The sequence below is a fragment of the Xiphophorus maculatus genome, chromosome 2 (assembly GCF_002775205.1).
Source record: "Xiphophorus maculatus strain JP 163 A chromosome 2, X_maculatus-5.0-male, whole genome shotgun sequence".
NCBI lineage: Eukaryota > Metazoa > Chordata > Actinopteri > Cyprinodontiformes > Poeciliidae > Xiphophorus > Xiphophorus maculatus.
In genome coordinates this window covers 2,216,341-2,232,931 of record NC_036444.1, presented here as the reverse complement: position 1 = coordinate 2,232,931, position 16,591 = coordinate 2,216,341, and the positions used below count along the sequence as shown (strand labels likewise).

General features: G+C 38.8%; 1 protein-coding gene across 3 annotated transcripts in view; it reads left to right on the top strand.

The window, feature by feature from the left end:
* kiaa1549 (KIAA1549 ortholog) overlaps positions 1–16,591 on the top strand; it is a 38,141-nt gene that overhangs the window by 5,165 nt on the left and 16,385 nt on the right. For all 3 annotated transcript variants that reach the window (XM_023350484.1, XM_023350479.1, XM_023350475.1), the window contains exons 3-9: positions 7,191–9,326; positions 9,431–9,519; positions 10,356–10,515; positions 10,598–10,728; positions 11,578–11,770; positions 11,849–11,908; positions 11,991–12,136. In XM_023350484.1, coding sequence (XP_023206252.1) covers positions 7,191–9,326; positions 9,431–9,519; positions 10,356–10,515; positions 10,598–10,728; positions 11,578–11,770; positions 11,849–11,908; positions 11,991–12,136 — 2,915 coding nt within the window. The remainder of the gene's footprint in view (positions 1–7,190; positions 9,327–9,430; positions 9,520–10,355; positions 10,516–10,597; positions 10,729–11,577; positions 11,771–11,848; positions 11,909–11,990; positions 12,137–16,591) is intronic.

Below are 16,591 nucleotides of genomic sequence, written 5' to 3'. Positions count from 1 at the left end.
TCTTCAATAAAGTACCTTTTTAATAAACATGTATATTCTCAGTAATAATTCGTGCATTAATTGATTTTTATCATCAGACTGGTCTAAGATGTCGGAAATGTAAAAGTAAACTTGCATTTATGATGCGCTTGATTTAATTAGAGTTCAGATCTGGGTGCACCTGCAACCGAAAATACAAATAATGCTGTTCTGTCCATTTGAGAATTAAAACACTAAATAATATGTTCACTTTTAAATACTTTACAGTAATAAATGTGTCACTTGTTTAATGAGTTACAAACCATAAGATGTTTTAAAAAGTTAAAACCTCCGACTTTCTAAGTCGTTTTCATTGTTTCATTTTCTTCTGAAAATATGATTCAGAATGTCAGATATAATTAGCTTAAACTGAAAGTCAACAAAACTACCTCGGTTCAGAGTAGAACTCAAAAGGAGCCAATCTGACAATTTTTCTTTAAACTGTAATAATGGAAACTGTGATTTCAAACTGTAATTTTTTGCACTTTTGTGTAACTGTAAATTTGACTTTTTGTTACTGACTGATCACAGACTATAACTAGACATCAAGGAAGACTGATTCAGTAGTGTAGTAGAAGTAATGATTACTGCCACCTGCAGGTGGGAGTTAGCATCACTTAAGCACAACAATTTTTACCACTTTGTGGAAAATTTGCTATAAATTCACAATTAGGGCAAAAAAAAAATTGGGTATCTGTGGATTTTGTGCAAATTTCTGCGATCGCAGAATAAAAAAAAATTGAAGTGAGTGTTTTAAATGTTCCCCTAATTACTTGCATGAACTAAATCTGTGATTACAATTCTTCAGTCTGTTGCTATGAAGTGTTTTTAATTTCAAAGCTCTCTTTATGATTTACTGTGAAGAAGCTGGCAGCTCATGGTCAAAAGCAAACCACTTTAAGCAAAAAGCAACATTTGATTGACTTTTAAGTTGTAAACATGTTTAATGAAAGTGCTTCTTGACCTTTGACCTTATTTAGAAATATGTTTTGGATCTTTGAACGAGAGATCTGAGAAGCCCTGCTGAATGTTAACAGCTTTTCCAGCCTTTTTTGAGACCTTATTGTTCCAAGTCCAAACATATGCGACCTCGTTTTGAGCTCCTCCAGGCGAAATCATGTTGTTTTGGTCCTTTATGCATTACAAACCAACCAGTAAGTACTTCACTTTACCCATCTCAGACTTTTAGAGCTGAAAGCTTCCTTCCAACCGCCTGGAGGTCTTTACTGAACCCGGCACACAAAGGGCCTGGACTCTGACCCTGGCCTGTGGAAGGATTGAGACAAAGTGCTGAGTGATGAGCGCCTCTCTGGATGCTTTCCAGAGAGGCATCCATGTATATAATCTTATGTATATACATAAAATACATAAGATTTTATGTATTTTATGAGGTTTTTTTTGTGATTCTGAGCCCAAAGTTTTGGAAATGACTGAAAAATGTTCAGGGAAGTCAACTGTGGCCTGTAGTTCTGTTTGTTTCTAGTGGTCTCCCTCTCTGTTTCACCTCTTCCTTTTTCTCAATCAGACTCTTGTGCCGCTCTCCTCCCCTCCCCCATTTGCTGCTCCCCTCTTTCTTTAACCCCCCACCCGCCACCCATTCCCTTATCTTACAAAGCATCCCCTCCGGAAAGCAAAACAAGGGTCACATGAATGTTTTATGAGGTCTGTGCCGTGCAGTCAGGTCTCCATTCCCAGGTTCATATTTGTCAAAATCAACCAAAGATAAAGTTTGCAACTTCTTCTGACTTATCAAACCATGAAATAAAGTGCAAATTTGTTTTTTTCCCCTCCTTTCATTTGTTGATCTCTTCCATTTTTATTTCAGTGCTTAATAACTACTATATTAACAGTTTTTTTTATATTGTTTTCAGATGAAGCTTCAGCCTGTTTTCAGTTATTCAGCAGCCTGAGTTTTAGCAGAGAGCTTGATCTCATTCAGCTCCACTGATAAAAACAATGCAATCTTTCCCATCTTAAAAGCTTCCCCGATAAACCGAATGTCAGCAGCTCAGCCGTATCTTGATTGTTGGACTCTGCTCGGCATTGGCGGCCGGCCGCTGCCAGCTGAAAAGAGCCAGTCACGCAAGGGGGCTCGGCTGAAAACAGAACCATGTGTGGGGTTGCAGTTAGTGAGCGTTATTACTAGAGAAACACGTCCTCCTGTCTCCTTCTCCCCCCCAAAATTACACAACCATTAAACTACTTTGCTTTGCAATAAAAAGTCTGGCAAACAGAGAAAATGATATCATCAGATTTTTTTTCACTTGGTGTCCAAGCGTTCTTCACACCTAAAACGCATGCTCTCTGTCAGCAGCAGCTTGGAAACCGTGTTCAAATGTAATCTGATCTAGATTAGTTTAAAATATTATTTTCTTATATCTGAAGGTTTCAAGTTATTGTAACAGAATTGCTGTTTAAAATAATATTGATGTTGGCTTTACTTTGGCCCACTCCTCCCTGAATGAACCTAGTTTCTGCAGGAGGATTCATCATGCTTTGTTTTGTTGTGGGAGTGTTTAAAACAGAAATTAGGTCATCTGCTAACAGTAAAAATCCTCGTCTTATTAGGATAGTTTTAATGTGACTGGCTGTGACATTAAATGTAACATATTTAGTATTAAACATCACAACTCCGCTTCTCTGACCGAGGAATTCATTACCATTTTATTTCAAGGTATGCAAAAGTATAGAAAAGAGAAAATACAGGGTGGAAGATATTTTTGTTGACATTTTGTATGTATATTATTCCGCAAAGTTTACATCCATCCGTCCATCCATCCAATGTAAAACTATCTGCCATAAATTACTGAAGTTGAGCAAAATTCTATCTAAAAAATCTATCTGAAAATTTATCAGTTTCTGACATAAAAACGTGTAACAAATGCCCCATAATATCCACCCTCCAAGTTCTATATCCTCTTAACCTGATATAGGATTACACACAGGAGACCCATAGACACAAGTGAAACTTAATAACTACTTGGAAATTTCTAATGCATAAATTTAAATCTCAACGCTCTCATTTCATAACATGAAGCAATACACTTTACATTGAGTCCCAATCGTTCTCACAGCATCACTGTATGTAACGCTGCAATCTGAAAACTGAAGTTATTATTTTTGGGCCTAAAGAGGAACAATCTACAGTCATCATACAGCTTCAGTTATTATAGTTAGAAACTAGAGAATCAGTCCTGAAATCTGGGTGGAGTGATGGACTCTGACCTGAACCTGAACCTGAACCTTCAGAGTTACATAAAGACAGTTACAAAGTCAACCTCCTGTCACCTGAAGGACATTTCCAGGATTAGAGAACAAATGTCCCAACAATATCAAGACAAACTCATCCATGTGTTTGTCTCTAGTCCCATCGATTACTGCAACAAGTCTGACTAAAAAATCAGTCCTCCAGCTGCAGCTGATCCAGAACGCTGCTGCTGGCATTCTGACTAAAACCAGGAAGATGCATCACATCACCCAGTTCTACAATCCTTCCAAAGAGAGAGTATATGTTAAAACACTGTTGTTAGTTTATAAATCACTGAACGGCTTAGCACCACAGTACATTAAAGATTTGCTGTTGTATCAACTTTCCAGATCTCTCAGGTCTTCTGGTTCTGGTTCTGCTCTGCATCCCCAGAAACAAACATGGAGAAGCAGCATTCAGCTCTATGCACCACAAATCTTCCAGAAAACTGCAAAACAGTTGAAACTCTGAGTTCCTTTAAATAAAGGCTAAAACCCACCTGTTTAGAGCTGCCTTTGGTTAATATATTTGATGATTATTCTTGATGATTTTGACAAAATGTGACATTTGTTGCTTATTTCATAATATTATCTTGTGAAGCACACTGAACTGCCTTATTGCTGAAATGCGCAAATAAACTTGACTTGACTCAGTGGAGGGCTCAGATGCAACATCTGGTAGCCTGTCGCATTTCAGGCGTGCATTAACAATCTGCATGAAACCTATTTGGCTGAATGGAGGAACTGCCACTGCCACTCATGGCAGATATGGATCCGGATGTTCAGAACACTTACAGGAATTAATGATGATTGAAAACAAAAAGAAAAGTGAGGAAAATGTTGGTTATTCACATCTGTCCAAAATTGGAAAGTTTTCCTAATGCTGCTAAGGAATCTCATTTATATACCTCACAATGAAGTGCAGTTTTTTTGCACAAGTTCATTTTTGAAAATCAGCCCTTCAGTAGTCAGTCCAGTTTTCTCTCTGAGCAGCATGATTGGTGGACTTACAGGTGTTTGGTTTCATGGCTGCGCCTGACAATGAGCAGCCAACCAACTGGAACCCTCTCCTGTTTCAGCGAACAGGTGGTGTTGCTGTGTCGTCTCTGAGACCTTCATCATACTTTACCCACAGTAATGGCCGCCCTAATCCAGGCTGAGCACCTATGTATGCCTGGTTGCTGTTTGCTGCAATAAACTTTGACCAAGTTTAGCATTCTAGCATTAATTATTAAAAACAGGATCAATTCTCTTTGTAGTTTGAAGTAATTAGGTATTATTTAAACAGTTATTTGATTCTATTTTGTATGCTATAAATTAAAGTTTTTAAAAGACTCATAAAATGATAATAAAGAGCAAAGACTTTGCTGTTGTAGTAAATGTTGTAGTAAAAGGTGCATCCTTTCTCTAATCTGTAATTGCCTGTGTCACTGTTGTCATCCTTACTTCAGTCATTATTATCATCCATCGCAGTCCAGTAATCACAATTATCTCAATTAGGTGGCTATTTTTGTCGTCCTTTCACCCAAGCTTTGTTGTCTCAAAAGGTGACTGCTGATAAAAGCCTTTGTGGCCGTTGGGGCGTGTTTTACAAGAGCTGACATTTTGGGGTCATGAGCAGCAGCTTGACCTCAGACATCAGCGATCTCCTGCACGAGTCGGACCCTCTTTGTTCAGTTTTTAAGCAGTTTTCAGCCACATAAATGGTTACAATCATTGTTAGAAACCATATGTGTTTCTGCAACAACCATTCAACCACACATTATTTAAATAATTAACTGTTTTTGTGCTCTATCACTTTTATGCAAATTAGCTGTTACCAGTCACACCCCCCAACTTGTTATTTAAACTTTATTCACATAAATGAGCAGCAGACATATGCACAATGGTAAAATGGTGCACTATGACCCCGAGTTGGACCCAGAAGCAGAAGTAGAACCTCCTGCACAACCAACAAGGAGGTAGCAGTGGTTTCTGAATGGTAAGTCAAAAACAAGACAGTTGTCTTTTTCTGTAGATAACCAGTTGACCAAACATGCTTGTCTTCCAATCATGAATGGAGCGGAGCAAAACTTGGGTTGCTAGGTGAGGGGTACTGCCTGCCGATTGTGACGCCATAATTGGGAGGCTTTCAAGATGCCAAAAAACGTTAACTTTTTTTGTGTGTGTGCTTGAACTGTTTCTAGAAGCAGTAGAAACCCAAATGGAAGTACAGAAAGGTGTAAAGGAAAAAAAAGAAGAATTTAGCATGATAGGTCCTCTTTAAAAGCCTGTAGAAAGATCATGGTGCATCAGAGTAGTCTTTTCTTCCTTTGTCTTTGGTTCTTTTTGAAGCAGGTTAGCAGATGTTGTTATTCTCATTTATATGGTTTTCATTGCATTGAAGGATAATTACTTTATTATGTGCCCTGTATGTTTTCTGTGTGTATGTGTGTGTATGTCTCTACTGGTTTAGCAATTCTATTTAGGAACGTCTCTGGCACATTTACTCACCATCTGAAAACCGATGGGCATTATAGGGACTCAAGCCTGGTCGTAAAGCAGTCAAGCAGTTAACCCTGCTTTTTGGGGTCAAGGGTTAGGTTTAGAGGTATGGTGTAAATTAAGTTTTGTTCAAGATTAGGGTTCGGAATAAACTGCTAATGGTTTGGGTTAAGTTAAGTGTTTGGGGTAGGCATAATTGTAGTAAATAAAGTGAGTAGAAGTCAATACAAAGTCCTAGTATGGGTAGAAATATGAACTTGTGTGTGTATACCCATCTGTGTGCTGCTTTCAAACACTTGGCACAGCAGCAAAGCGTTTGAACAGAAACCCTGGATGTTTCCCAAGTCCTTCCAGGCGGGTTTTGCTAAAGGGGCATGCTGACTTGATTAAGGTGCCAATGTAGGTTATAATTAAGCCGGGAGTTTTCTTTAGGGAAAAGTCAGCCACTTTCTGATTGTATGAAATGATGCAGTAGAAGTTTTTATCAATTATTCTGATGTTTTTATAGGTAATCTGCTTTCTCTTGTTAGTATTAAAATATCCTCAGAGTCTGTTTCCACGCTACAGAGAGCAGCAGCAGACGGCAGTTTAGATTTTAATGGAAACGTCAAGCAAAAACAAAAATTGTGCCTTTAAAGTTCACTATAAACATTCATGTTGTTTTTGTTTTTCAGTTTCTTTTGAAGACGTTTGTTTTGAAGATTTCCGGTACAAACAAATACAGCATCACCACATAATCACGATAAGCTCTTTCACATAGATGGTATTGTAAAAAGGCCTATAATGTATCTCTATGAATTATTTATGATCTATTTCCGCTCATGAAGCTATTTTTAACATGTCTGTATCAGAGCAGTGTAACTGAGGCCCTTCCGAAAGGAAATTATGTTTGATTTAGTGTTAAAAGTTAAACCAGACAACTTTATCTCATTTCAGGTTAGTTGGAATCACCAACATTATTTCCATTCGTTAAAAGCCAAAATTATGAGAGAAAGAATATGTAAGATTCATTTACCTTTTGGTTCTCCTTTCCTTGTTTTTGAGAGGGCCACACTACAAGATTTACTTTGTTGTCTTTAAATGATGCTGACTATTACTGTACATTTTATATGTAATGTAAATTGGCAGCAGCCTTCCATTTCTCACTGTTTTAGTTATTCATTCTTTTTTATGACCATAACCTTTGTTTTTAAAAGGCTAACTATTTTGGGGCACCTGTTGTTGATTCAGTATTGGAAAAACTTCATTGTGGATTTCTAATTTAATGTCTTCAGATTTTTTTTAAACAATTGCTGTAAATGTAAATAAAGAACAAATGCCTCATCTGATTTTTGATGTAGGACATGTTGTATTGTGTCAGTTTTTGTGATACTTTGATAATACTCCAGCATACAAAGGTTTACTTTCCTCCAGACTGAAGCACTATCTGTGTTCCTTTGCAGACGAGTCTCTGTTGGACTCACACACCTCCCCTGTCGAAGTTCTTGGAGTGGTTCCAAAGACAACAAGATCATCACCGTCCACCTTACCAGACTCGCATTATACTGCCTTTAAGAATCCGGAGTCACTCAGTGCCCTGCTCTCCATCCCTGAACCAGTTTCCAAAGCAAGAACTGCTGACAGCGAGATTTTTAAATCAGGGCATGATGCTTCTGAAAACTCTAAATCTGTAGTGCCAAGGAATGTCTATGCAGAGGAGACAGGCATTCGAACAACTCCACCATTAAGCCCCACTGGACTTCCCCAGGGATTTGAGGCATCAGCTACAAGCTCCACTGAAAAGAGGGGGGTTAGGACTAATCCTCACAAACAGGAATATAATTTTTCTCTATATTCCAAGCGATGGAAGCAACTACCCCAGTCTGATGCGTCTCTGACAACCTTAAATCCTTCTGCTTTGAGAAAATCAACATTTCATCAAGGTCTTGATCATGAAGAAGAAACAACTTCAAGCCTGGTGCAGAATGGGACATTAAAACAACTGCAGTCAGTCGTGACCTCAGTGGCCAACCCACCTATTGAACCTCCCGAACTAGCTTTGTCTGAGTCTGAAAGTCAAAAGGTTGCTTCAAGCCGCCAGATAGTGCAGAACAAATCTGAACGGAACATGAACACACTACCTAGCTTAGACGAGATCATGGCTCCTGGCTACCATGTGCCTTTCATCACCCCCCAATCCTCGTTGGTTTTTTCTGACCCTAACCAGGTGCCTTCAGAGGACTTCTACCCTACCAACACCATGAATGTGGACTGGGGTTCTGGAGACTACTTGGAAACAATGTCCTTCTTCAACACGGATAATGATGATTACTCTCTGGTTACTAGAGTTCTCTCAGACCCATACGATATGGAGGACGACACGGAAATGTACGACACATCCTTTCCTTCCAGAGTGGGCATATCGCCTTCCTCCAGGCACCCTGGTTATGTCTCATCTTCTTCCAGCCTCATGACGCCACACCTTACCGTTCCTCCACATCAATCCATTTATCCATCCTCCCTTTCTACAAAGGTTTCCAATTTACTGCAGCCGACTGATGTAGCTGGAACAGATGCACCTGACGTATCAGACATTGACTGGGGAGATGCCTTCACAATTCGACCAACAGATGTCCTCTTGCCTGACATGAACAGCTTAGAGTATTACACCACTCAGCTGACGAAGGACAGCAATGCTTCAGAAACTGGAGCAGAGTACAGGCAGAATGTCACTGAGATATCCCTCAATGCTACAGTGGCTCCACCCTCCACAGACGTCATCACTGATGGTAATCTGACAGAGGGTGAGTCCTCCAGCGATCTGTCAGGGTTTGGGCCTCATTATGAATCAACTACAATAGTTACCACAGAGATTACTCCCCAGCTGAGCAATGCTTCTGAGTCTTTTCTTGATCCTTCCATCATCCCAACCTACGTCTTAGATCCCTCTTCTTCTGTATGGGGTGGTCCAGTTTCCACCACAGGCTGGTTTACACATACGCTCACCATAGATATTGATTCTGCTTTAGCAGAAGTTTTACATCCAAGTGCAACATCTCTGCTACCAGAAGATTTAGCGTTGTCTTCTTCTCTGACAGATGTCCATTGGTTTGTTACAGAATCATTCGATGACGGCCCTACACTCATTACTCCCATCATAACTGCAACTGTAGCCTTCTCTCCTGAACCCCCTGAAAACACCACTGCCATTGCAACTGACCTAATGTCCCAAGACTCATTTGCAACTGAACAAACCAGCGATATGACTCTAGTTTCAAATGAATCCATGTCTTACAATGTTACTCTGGTTCCTCCGGTTATGTTTGGTGATCAGAGCGTGATGGAGGAAGACGGAGCGGATAACCTAACCACAGTGGTCACAAACCCAACGAGCAGTGAAATTATTACTGCTGCGGCAATCACAAATCCAGCTGCCACAAATACCCCTCATCAGGCAACAACCGGATCTTCTGCCACCGCTGAAACCTCAACTAGTGTTAGCATCACCACTACTACCAGCAAAACAACCACAGCTCCATCAACTACATCAAGACAGTACCTCTGCAATGTTGACCACCCTGCTTATTTAACCAAGACTGGTAAGTCTGAAGTCTGTTTTCACCCTAGCTGTTATTAATGTGTAAAGTTTAAATAAATATCCATATATGAGAGACTACAACCTCAAACTTCTGCTTTGTGCAAGGTTTCCCGTCTGGGGTGACTGTTGGATTTGCCAAATCTCAAGTGAGAGACATTCTGAAAGTGGAATTTAACAAGTCAGTGGAGCTGCAGGTAAAATTGTTATCTGTCATTACAAAAAGAATAAATAGCAACTTTGCAAGTACTACATTCAAAAACATTTTTGTTTTTGACCCAACTAAAATTTTTAAGTGTACATTTTCCACAGTATTGGTTCACATTCCACAAACTAGTGGTGAATAAAAATAAAAATTATCAATATATCAAGTGAAGACAGCAAATAGTTATGGCCAAACAAAGTGGTAAATGGCAAGTCGATAAACAAGTCTACTTTATTCCATCATGTAGACATTTTTTAAACCATTGAAGTGTGGGAGGTAGCGTTTTGGGCCAAGAGCTCATTATTATTTACAATCCCACCATTAAGCAGATTTGGAGTGTTTGAACTTTCTTTTTATCCAACTCCACCCAATGGGCTCAACCTCAAGATATAATATTTGGGGACAAGTGGCAATTTGAACTTTAATATGGTTTGAATTTCTCCTTGGATCCCTTGTAAGTAAGATTTTAAGACTGGGCAAACCCAGAAAATATGCAAATAGTTACCAATTTGTTTGTAGTCATTCCAACATGAATCAGTTTTAGTTTTTTTTTCATTGTTAGCTGTAAAAAAAAACTCCTTTCCAACTCAAATCCTTTATAATTTTATGACCTCTTACCACAAACCTCTTCCCATGTCATATTTTTGATAATTGTATTTGCTTCCAGCTCCCATTTTCCCTTCATATTCTGGTAATTATCTGACAAATGTGTTTGTAGGTGTTTATATAGATTCAATATTATTGACCTCCGTCTGATATTAACCTACAAAGAGTTAAATACCTTTTCTCATCACTGTAAGTGATTCTCTTTTTATATTTACTGTAAAGGTTGTTAGCCCTCCTCCACAGTTCGTCTTCCGGGTGGTGTCAGGTCCAGTTGTGTACACAGCCATATCTGTCATCAACGCTTTGCGAAGGTCCGCCCGGCGCTTCCTGTATGTGTCCCCTAACCAAACGACACCGGACCAGAAGTACCAAGTCCACACAGGTGCATTTTCATCTCCTTAAATCTTCTTATGAAGCTGTCGCAGACGTTTTATCTGAGTCTCCCGGTGACTCCTCTGCTGCAGTGTTGCAGTTTATCCCGGGTCATGTTGACATGCGATACTGCAGCTTCTTTGAGAGCGTGGAGAAAGGTTTGATCATGGCTTTTGCAGAAGTATGGCGTCGGTCGAAGGAATCAACCAACTTCACCATCCATGTGAGTGATCATTTAGGGTAGAACTTTCTGAAGGCTCACAACTGTCTGTTAAACCTTTTGGAGAAAATTTAGCTTTATGATCTTTTTTCTTATTGTTTATTAATTTTAAAGTGGTGAGACTCAATTAAAAATAATAATCAAGTTAATTGCAAGTTCTATTTCAGCATACTGCCCCCTTGAGCAGGGCAATTCTAGATTATTATTATTAAGTGTGATTGAATATTAGTCTATCAGAAGTTTCAGGCACAGTGACATTGATTCAAAACCATTTCATCAAGACACTTGTTCTATTTTAAATTATTATTTTTCGCTGCTTCTGGGTATTTTAAATTATTGAATCAATACTCGGCTGTGTTTTTTGTGTATTGACTGACTCTCTTTATTAATCAGTGTTCATAATAGCTGAGTTTATGAAGGTCTTGATGCTCAATTCAGATTTTTTGCCGAAATCTGATTATTTTTTTTGTGTAGTCGTTCATGTTACTAAACAAATGCAACCGCAATCAGACTGATGTGTGAACAGTTTATGACTATTAAAATGAACCGATTGCATAGAAAGATAACATAGACACACAGCAGCACTCTGTTTATGGGAGTATATTTAAGTTTTTAACATCTGATTTTTAGGATTCTTTTGTTTTAATCGTGAGCCTATTGATCTTTAGTGCTTTTTGTGAACCTCTTAAAACAAATATAGGATTTTTAACTATTCATATCCACACTGCTAAGTTCTGTTTCTTCCTTTTTCTAAAATGAACTACAGTATGTCATAATGGGAATTTTTCTGTTTCTCTCTAAAAGACGAAATGTCTCGCGCTCACAATTTTTGCATTTTGTTGCTTGTTTCAGATTCTAAACATCACTACGGCTACAAACAGATATGGGGAAAAACAGCTGACGAGGCAACCAGTAGACATCACCTTCACTGTCAGTGGTTCTCGGGGTTATCTTATGGGGTCGAAGGTCAGCAACGCACTAATGAAGCTCACAATGGTAGAGTTTAGCTACTACATTGGTTTCCCTGTGCTGCAGATTGCAGAGCGTGAGTACTAAAATGTGGAAAAATAATTCTGCTTTTATTCCCCGCTAGATCATTAATGCTTATTTCTTTTTCCTTCAGCTTTCCATTATCCAGAGCTGAACACCAGTCAGCTTCTTCGCTCCTCCTGGGTTAGAACAGGTACAACAGTTCCAGTTTCTGCTCCAGTCAATAAACTGAAAACAATCATGATTGAAATGACTTACGATTGGTGTGTTTATAGTTCTCCTGGGTGTTCTGGACAAGAAAATGAGCGAACGGACCTTTCAAGCCAACATGGAGCGCAGAGTGGCCTTGTTGCTCGGGGAAGCAATGGGACAAGTCAGACGAGTCAAAAGAGCAACCACTGTTGGCAACAGCAGCGTACAGGTAGCGCACCTTTGCACTCATTCAGAACGTCAGAGGAAAAGACATGAGTTTAAATCTGCTGTAACTTTATGTATTTGTAGATTTTTAATAAGAAAATCTAGAAACAACAAACAATATGTAATAGGTTTCACCAACAAATCTCCTGACAGCAGTTACACATTATAACTTATATAAAGTCACAACAAAAGTCCTCTTAAAGCTGTAAGTAAGTCATTTTATTAATATTGTGCATACGTCTAGCTGTTTTTAAATAATGGGAGAACAAAAAACTCGCTGACCTAGATTAAACCATAGTGTTCTCCAATTTGGGATTATTTCACAGTGATGACACTCTGCAACAGATATAAAATCATATAAAAATCAAAGGAAGTTTGTAACATTAGCAGGTTTTATTATTTAAATCTTGTGCAATGTGTCCCATTTGAGGATAAATCTCAAATGGAGCAGCAGCTTGCTCACCTAACTTCAAATCTTAAAGTGTGTGAAATTGACTATTTTTAGATTTGTATCATGTTATAATGTTATTCTCTCTTCAAAAACATACATACTTAGATTTTTTATGGCACTTTATTATGCTTTAAAATGATATTATGTGCCTGGGAAATTCATAATGCCCCCTTTAATGATCCAAGAGCACTGTGTTAGAGTTTATTTGTGCCTCAGAACAGAAATGATTTAAAATCCTAAGGTTTACAATAACTGGGCAGTTGTAAAAGAAATGTCAACTATTCAATCTGACTGTTAACAGAAATCATTACCAGATGATTCTAAACTGCAGTAAATGTATTAAAAATTAACAAATCAGAAATGCTTGGTACTCTGTCCAACAAAACGAAAAACAAAGAAAACCTCCACCTAATAGTTTAAGGTAAATTAAGACATAATACCTCAATACCAGGGGATTTTTCTGGGGTAAATGTCTGTCTGGTTCTCTGTTTTCACCCTGGTAAATGCAGTGTAAACTAATGGGGGTAAATAGTTGCCCCAGAAAGCAGCCCTGGTTCCTGGAAACAGATCCTGCAGTGGACACACACATTTATTCCACGCTAAACCAAAACATGAGCACACACACGCACACGTGCATGCACACACACGTACACCCACACAAACACACGCACACACATCAACTCTGCAACTGGATGCTTAAGCTAACAGAAGCCTTCCTAAATATTTTAGATTCATGCCTCTGTTTTCTTTTAATGTCTTTATAAACGGTAGAGACTCTGAGTGCTGGGACAGACTACAGACTCATTATGTGAGTTGCAGTAACCAGTGAAAACCTTACTGCTTTACTAATCAAGCTTCATCTTTTGTGGGTCCTCTCTGCACCTGCTCATCTCATCTCCAAAGGGGGGCAGGATGTGGCTTTTTTCTCCATGGCAACAGCATCCCATTTACCCAGGAGACTCGCCACTTAACAACCTCCACCTAACGGGGTTCAGATTTCTGTCGCTTTTCCTCGTTTTTTCACTCGCCGGCTGGGGAGAGCCACAGACCTGCTAACAGCAGATCAATTATTCATTTAGTCTCTTTCTCAGTCTGGATCCTTCGGTTCAGATGATTAAGAGTTGTCTATTTTGGTAAAGTAGCGGCTTTAATGCGGTGGGATTCAAAGACATGAAAGATTAAAGAAACTTAGAATCAGTGAATGCCACAAACGGAGATAAAAGGGACGTGTTATGAGGAATATTTTTATTTGACTTTATAAAATCTGAGTTCATAATGTGGATGTCGGAGTAATAATTTCAAACATTCTGCTTCAGAAATGATCCTGATTCAACCTGATAGTTAAACAGAGAATTTAAATCTATTTAATTAATATTGTTCTGAACTTGCCTGACCATCCACAAAGTCCAGCACTGGACTGCTGGACTGTGTGTAAAGCTGACCGTCTCTTAGTGTTTTTTGCACACTAATTCACATCCTGTGTGTCAGACAGATACCCTGATCTACCATGACAGAATAGGCGTAGTGTTGTCACCCATGAAAATACCTGATGAGGCTTTCTGAGCAGATAAAAGAGGAGACTAGAGGGGGACGGCGGGGCAATAATACACACATTCATGCTGACCTCTTTCCACTCTAATAGCTGTGCATGAACTAGAACTGACTCTGCATGAGGTCGCCTGCCCAGACACGACCTGAGCGTCAGTCTTTCCTGTTCAACAGACAGCAGCAGAGCCTGAGGGCGCCGAGCGGGAGAATCACACACACGCACACACACCCCCACACACACAAATAAAGAAAATAATGCGGGGATCATTTAAACAGTGGCCGATCTAATCAGATACGTATTTGCCCCCTAGGAGACTTCTGTTGATGGCAAGTATAGGTAAATATTTAATGCATTTTTCAAAGTTGTCACCTTTGCCACCAATAAATCTTTTACATCGCCATGGAGGAATGTTGAGACACCTTTATTGAAGAAATGTTTTAGTTCAACCACATTTTCCTGTATGAACAACCAGGTCATGGTCATGCGACACCATCATGGGTCAGCAGCCAAATTTGCTCAGACTTAAGGTTACAAACTGACTGCCCAACGTTATCCTGAGTTGCTTTAATGATGTTGAGTTGGCCTGGTCCTAAAGCAGCAAAGCAGCACCAGATCACCACACCACCTCCACCATGTTTGACCATAGGTTAAATGTTGTTCTTTTCTGAAATACTCTTAGTTTTACACCAGATGGAACTGGACACACATCTTCCAAAAAGTTAGACTTTTGTCTTGTCAGTCCGCAGAATATTTTTCCAAAAGTCTTGCTTAATCTGACTTAACTTAGTCAGTGAGCTTCAGATGTTGTTCTGGGTTTTCCTGTCCCCTCCTGGATGAATTATCAATGCACTCTGGGAATAATTTTATTCTTTATTCTCATAATAATTTTTTTTTAGCTTAATACTTTGTCGTAATTTATCTAGGTCTGGCATGAAAGTTTTGCACAGAGCACAGTTGTTTTGGAGAATTGTTTAGTGAAATCTTTGTTTAAAAATGTGCTTAAAGTATTTTATTTAAAAAAGATGATATTGAACATTTAAGTGTGCCAAAAAAAAGAAGAAATGTGACGTTGTATATTATGAACTGCTATCTTCAATTTAATTTAGTTCAAAAATACTTTATTAATACCAAAGGGAAATTTAAATATTGTAACTGATATAATCCAAGAATCATCAACGTGCCGTTGTGGATGGTGGTGCTGTGGGCAGGGAGGATCTCCAGTAGCAGTCGGTCTTGCAACAATTCTGAAGAAGCCTCTGATTGAAGACTGTTGCTATTTGACAGCCTCATGACATGCTAACAGTTCAGCGTCCCCGCAACAGCGGCGATATTTCACAATAACATGTCCTGGATGACTCCACCAGGTGTTGTCTGGCACTGCTAATCCACCTCATTTGCTTTTACTGCATCTCTTTAAATCTCTGTCTGGCCCTACGGTTAGAAAGCCGGACAAAGCTTTAATCGATAGATGAGATGGTATATTACATTATCTTGGACTTTGTGCAACAGCAGTAAATGTATTAAACCATTTTTAAAAAGTAACATTTGTCCAGACATAAAATAAAGATTACTGTTCAGTTTGCTCAAACTTTCCTTTGAGGGTTTATAGCATCCTGCTAAAGTATGCTGTGTCCAAATCTTTTGAGTTTTACTTTCTGCCTTCAAACGAATTCTCGGCTCCTCAGAGTTGCTGTGTTTCACTGACAATGAGGCACTGCCTTCTTCATTATAAAGTAATTCTTTCCCACAGCAGTTGTGACACATTGCTCGTTAGGATCTTCATCAGATATTCCATTCTTAATTTAGAGAGCAGGCTGCGTCCCTGAATAGCTCGTTTGCTTCTGGGAGCTCTTCTTTCCAGCTGCTTGTGTTTGAAAGTGGAAATATCTGTAACAAAACAAATTCTAACTTCTTAATTACAGTGCAGGGTTGGTGGTGAAGCTCACTGTGGTCTGCACTGATACTTAAAGCTTAAAATAACTACAGATAAAAAGAAATATGGTAGCATTTGAGGGAAAAGACATAAAAAACATTTAATGAGGTAATTACTGAAACTAAGTGAAAGGATAACTATGTCATTATGAGTGGTGATCGGTTTGTGTAGAATAGAAACCAGACAAATATACTCTATTTAGCAACGTCCCTTTTCCTTAAGCTGCTGTAGATTTTCTTGCAATCCAGCTAAAAGTATGTCAAAACCCGTCTGACGTGGTTAAAAACTCAAGGGAAGGAAGTACAGTTTAGGAAACATCGACTCTTCTCACAACATGAAGAAGATGAAGAAACAATAGGGAGACATTTGTACTTACACAGTCAAAAATTAACAGCAATAATTTGGGTTATTTAGACTGTTGTAAGAGCACAAAATGAAAATTTTTCAAAATCATATTTTCAGTGTTTGTTTATTTGCAAATATCATAGTTTCAATTTGAATATTTAATTTGTAAGCAATTTTTTTT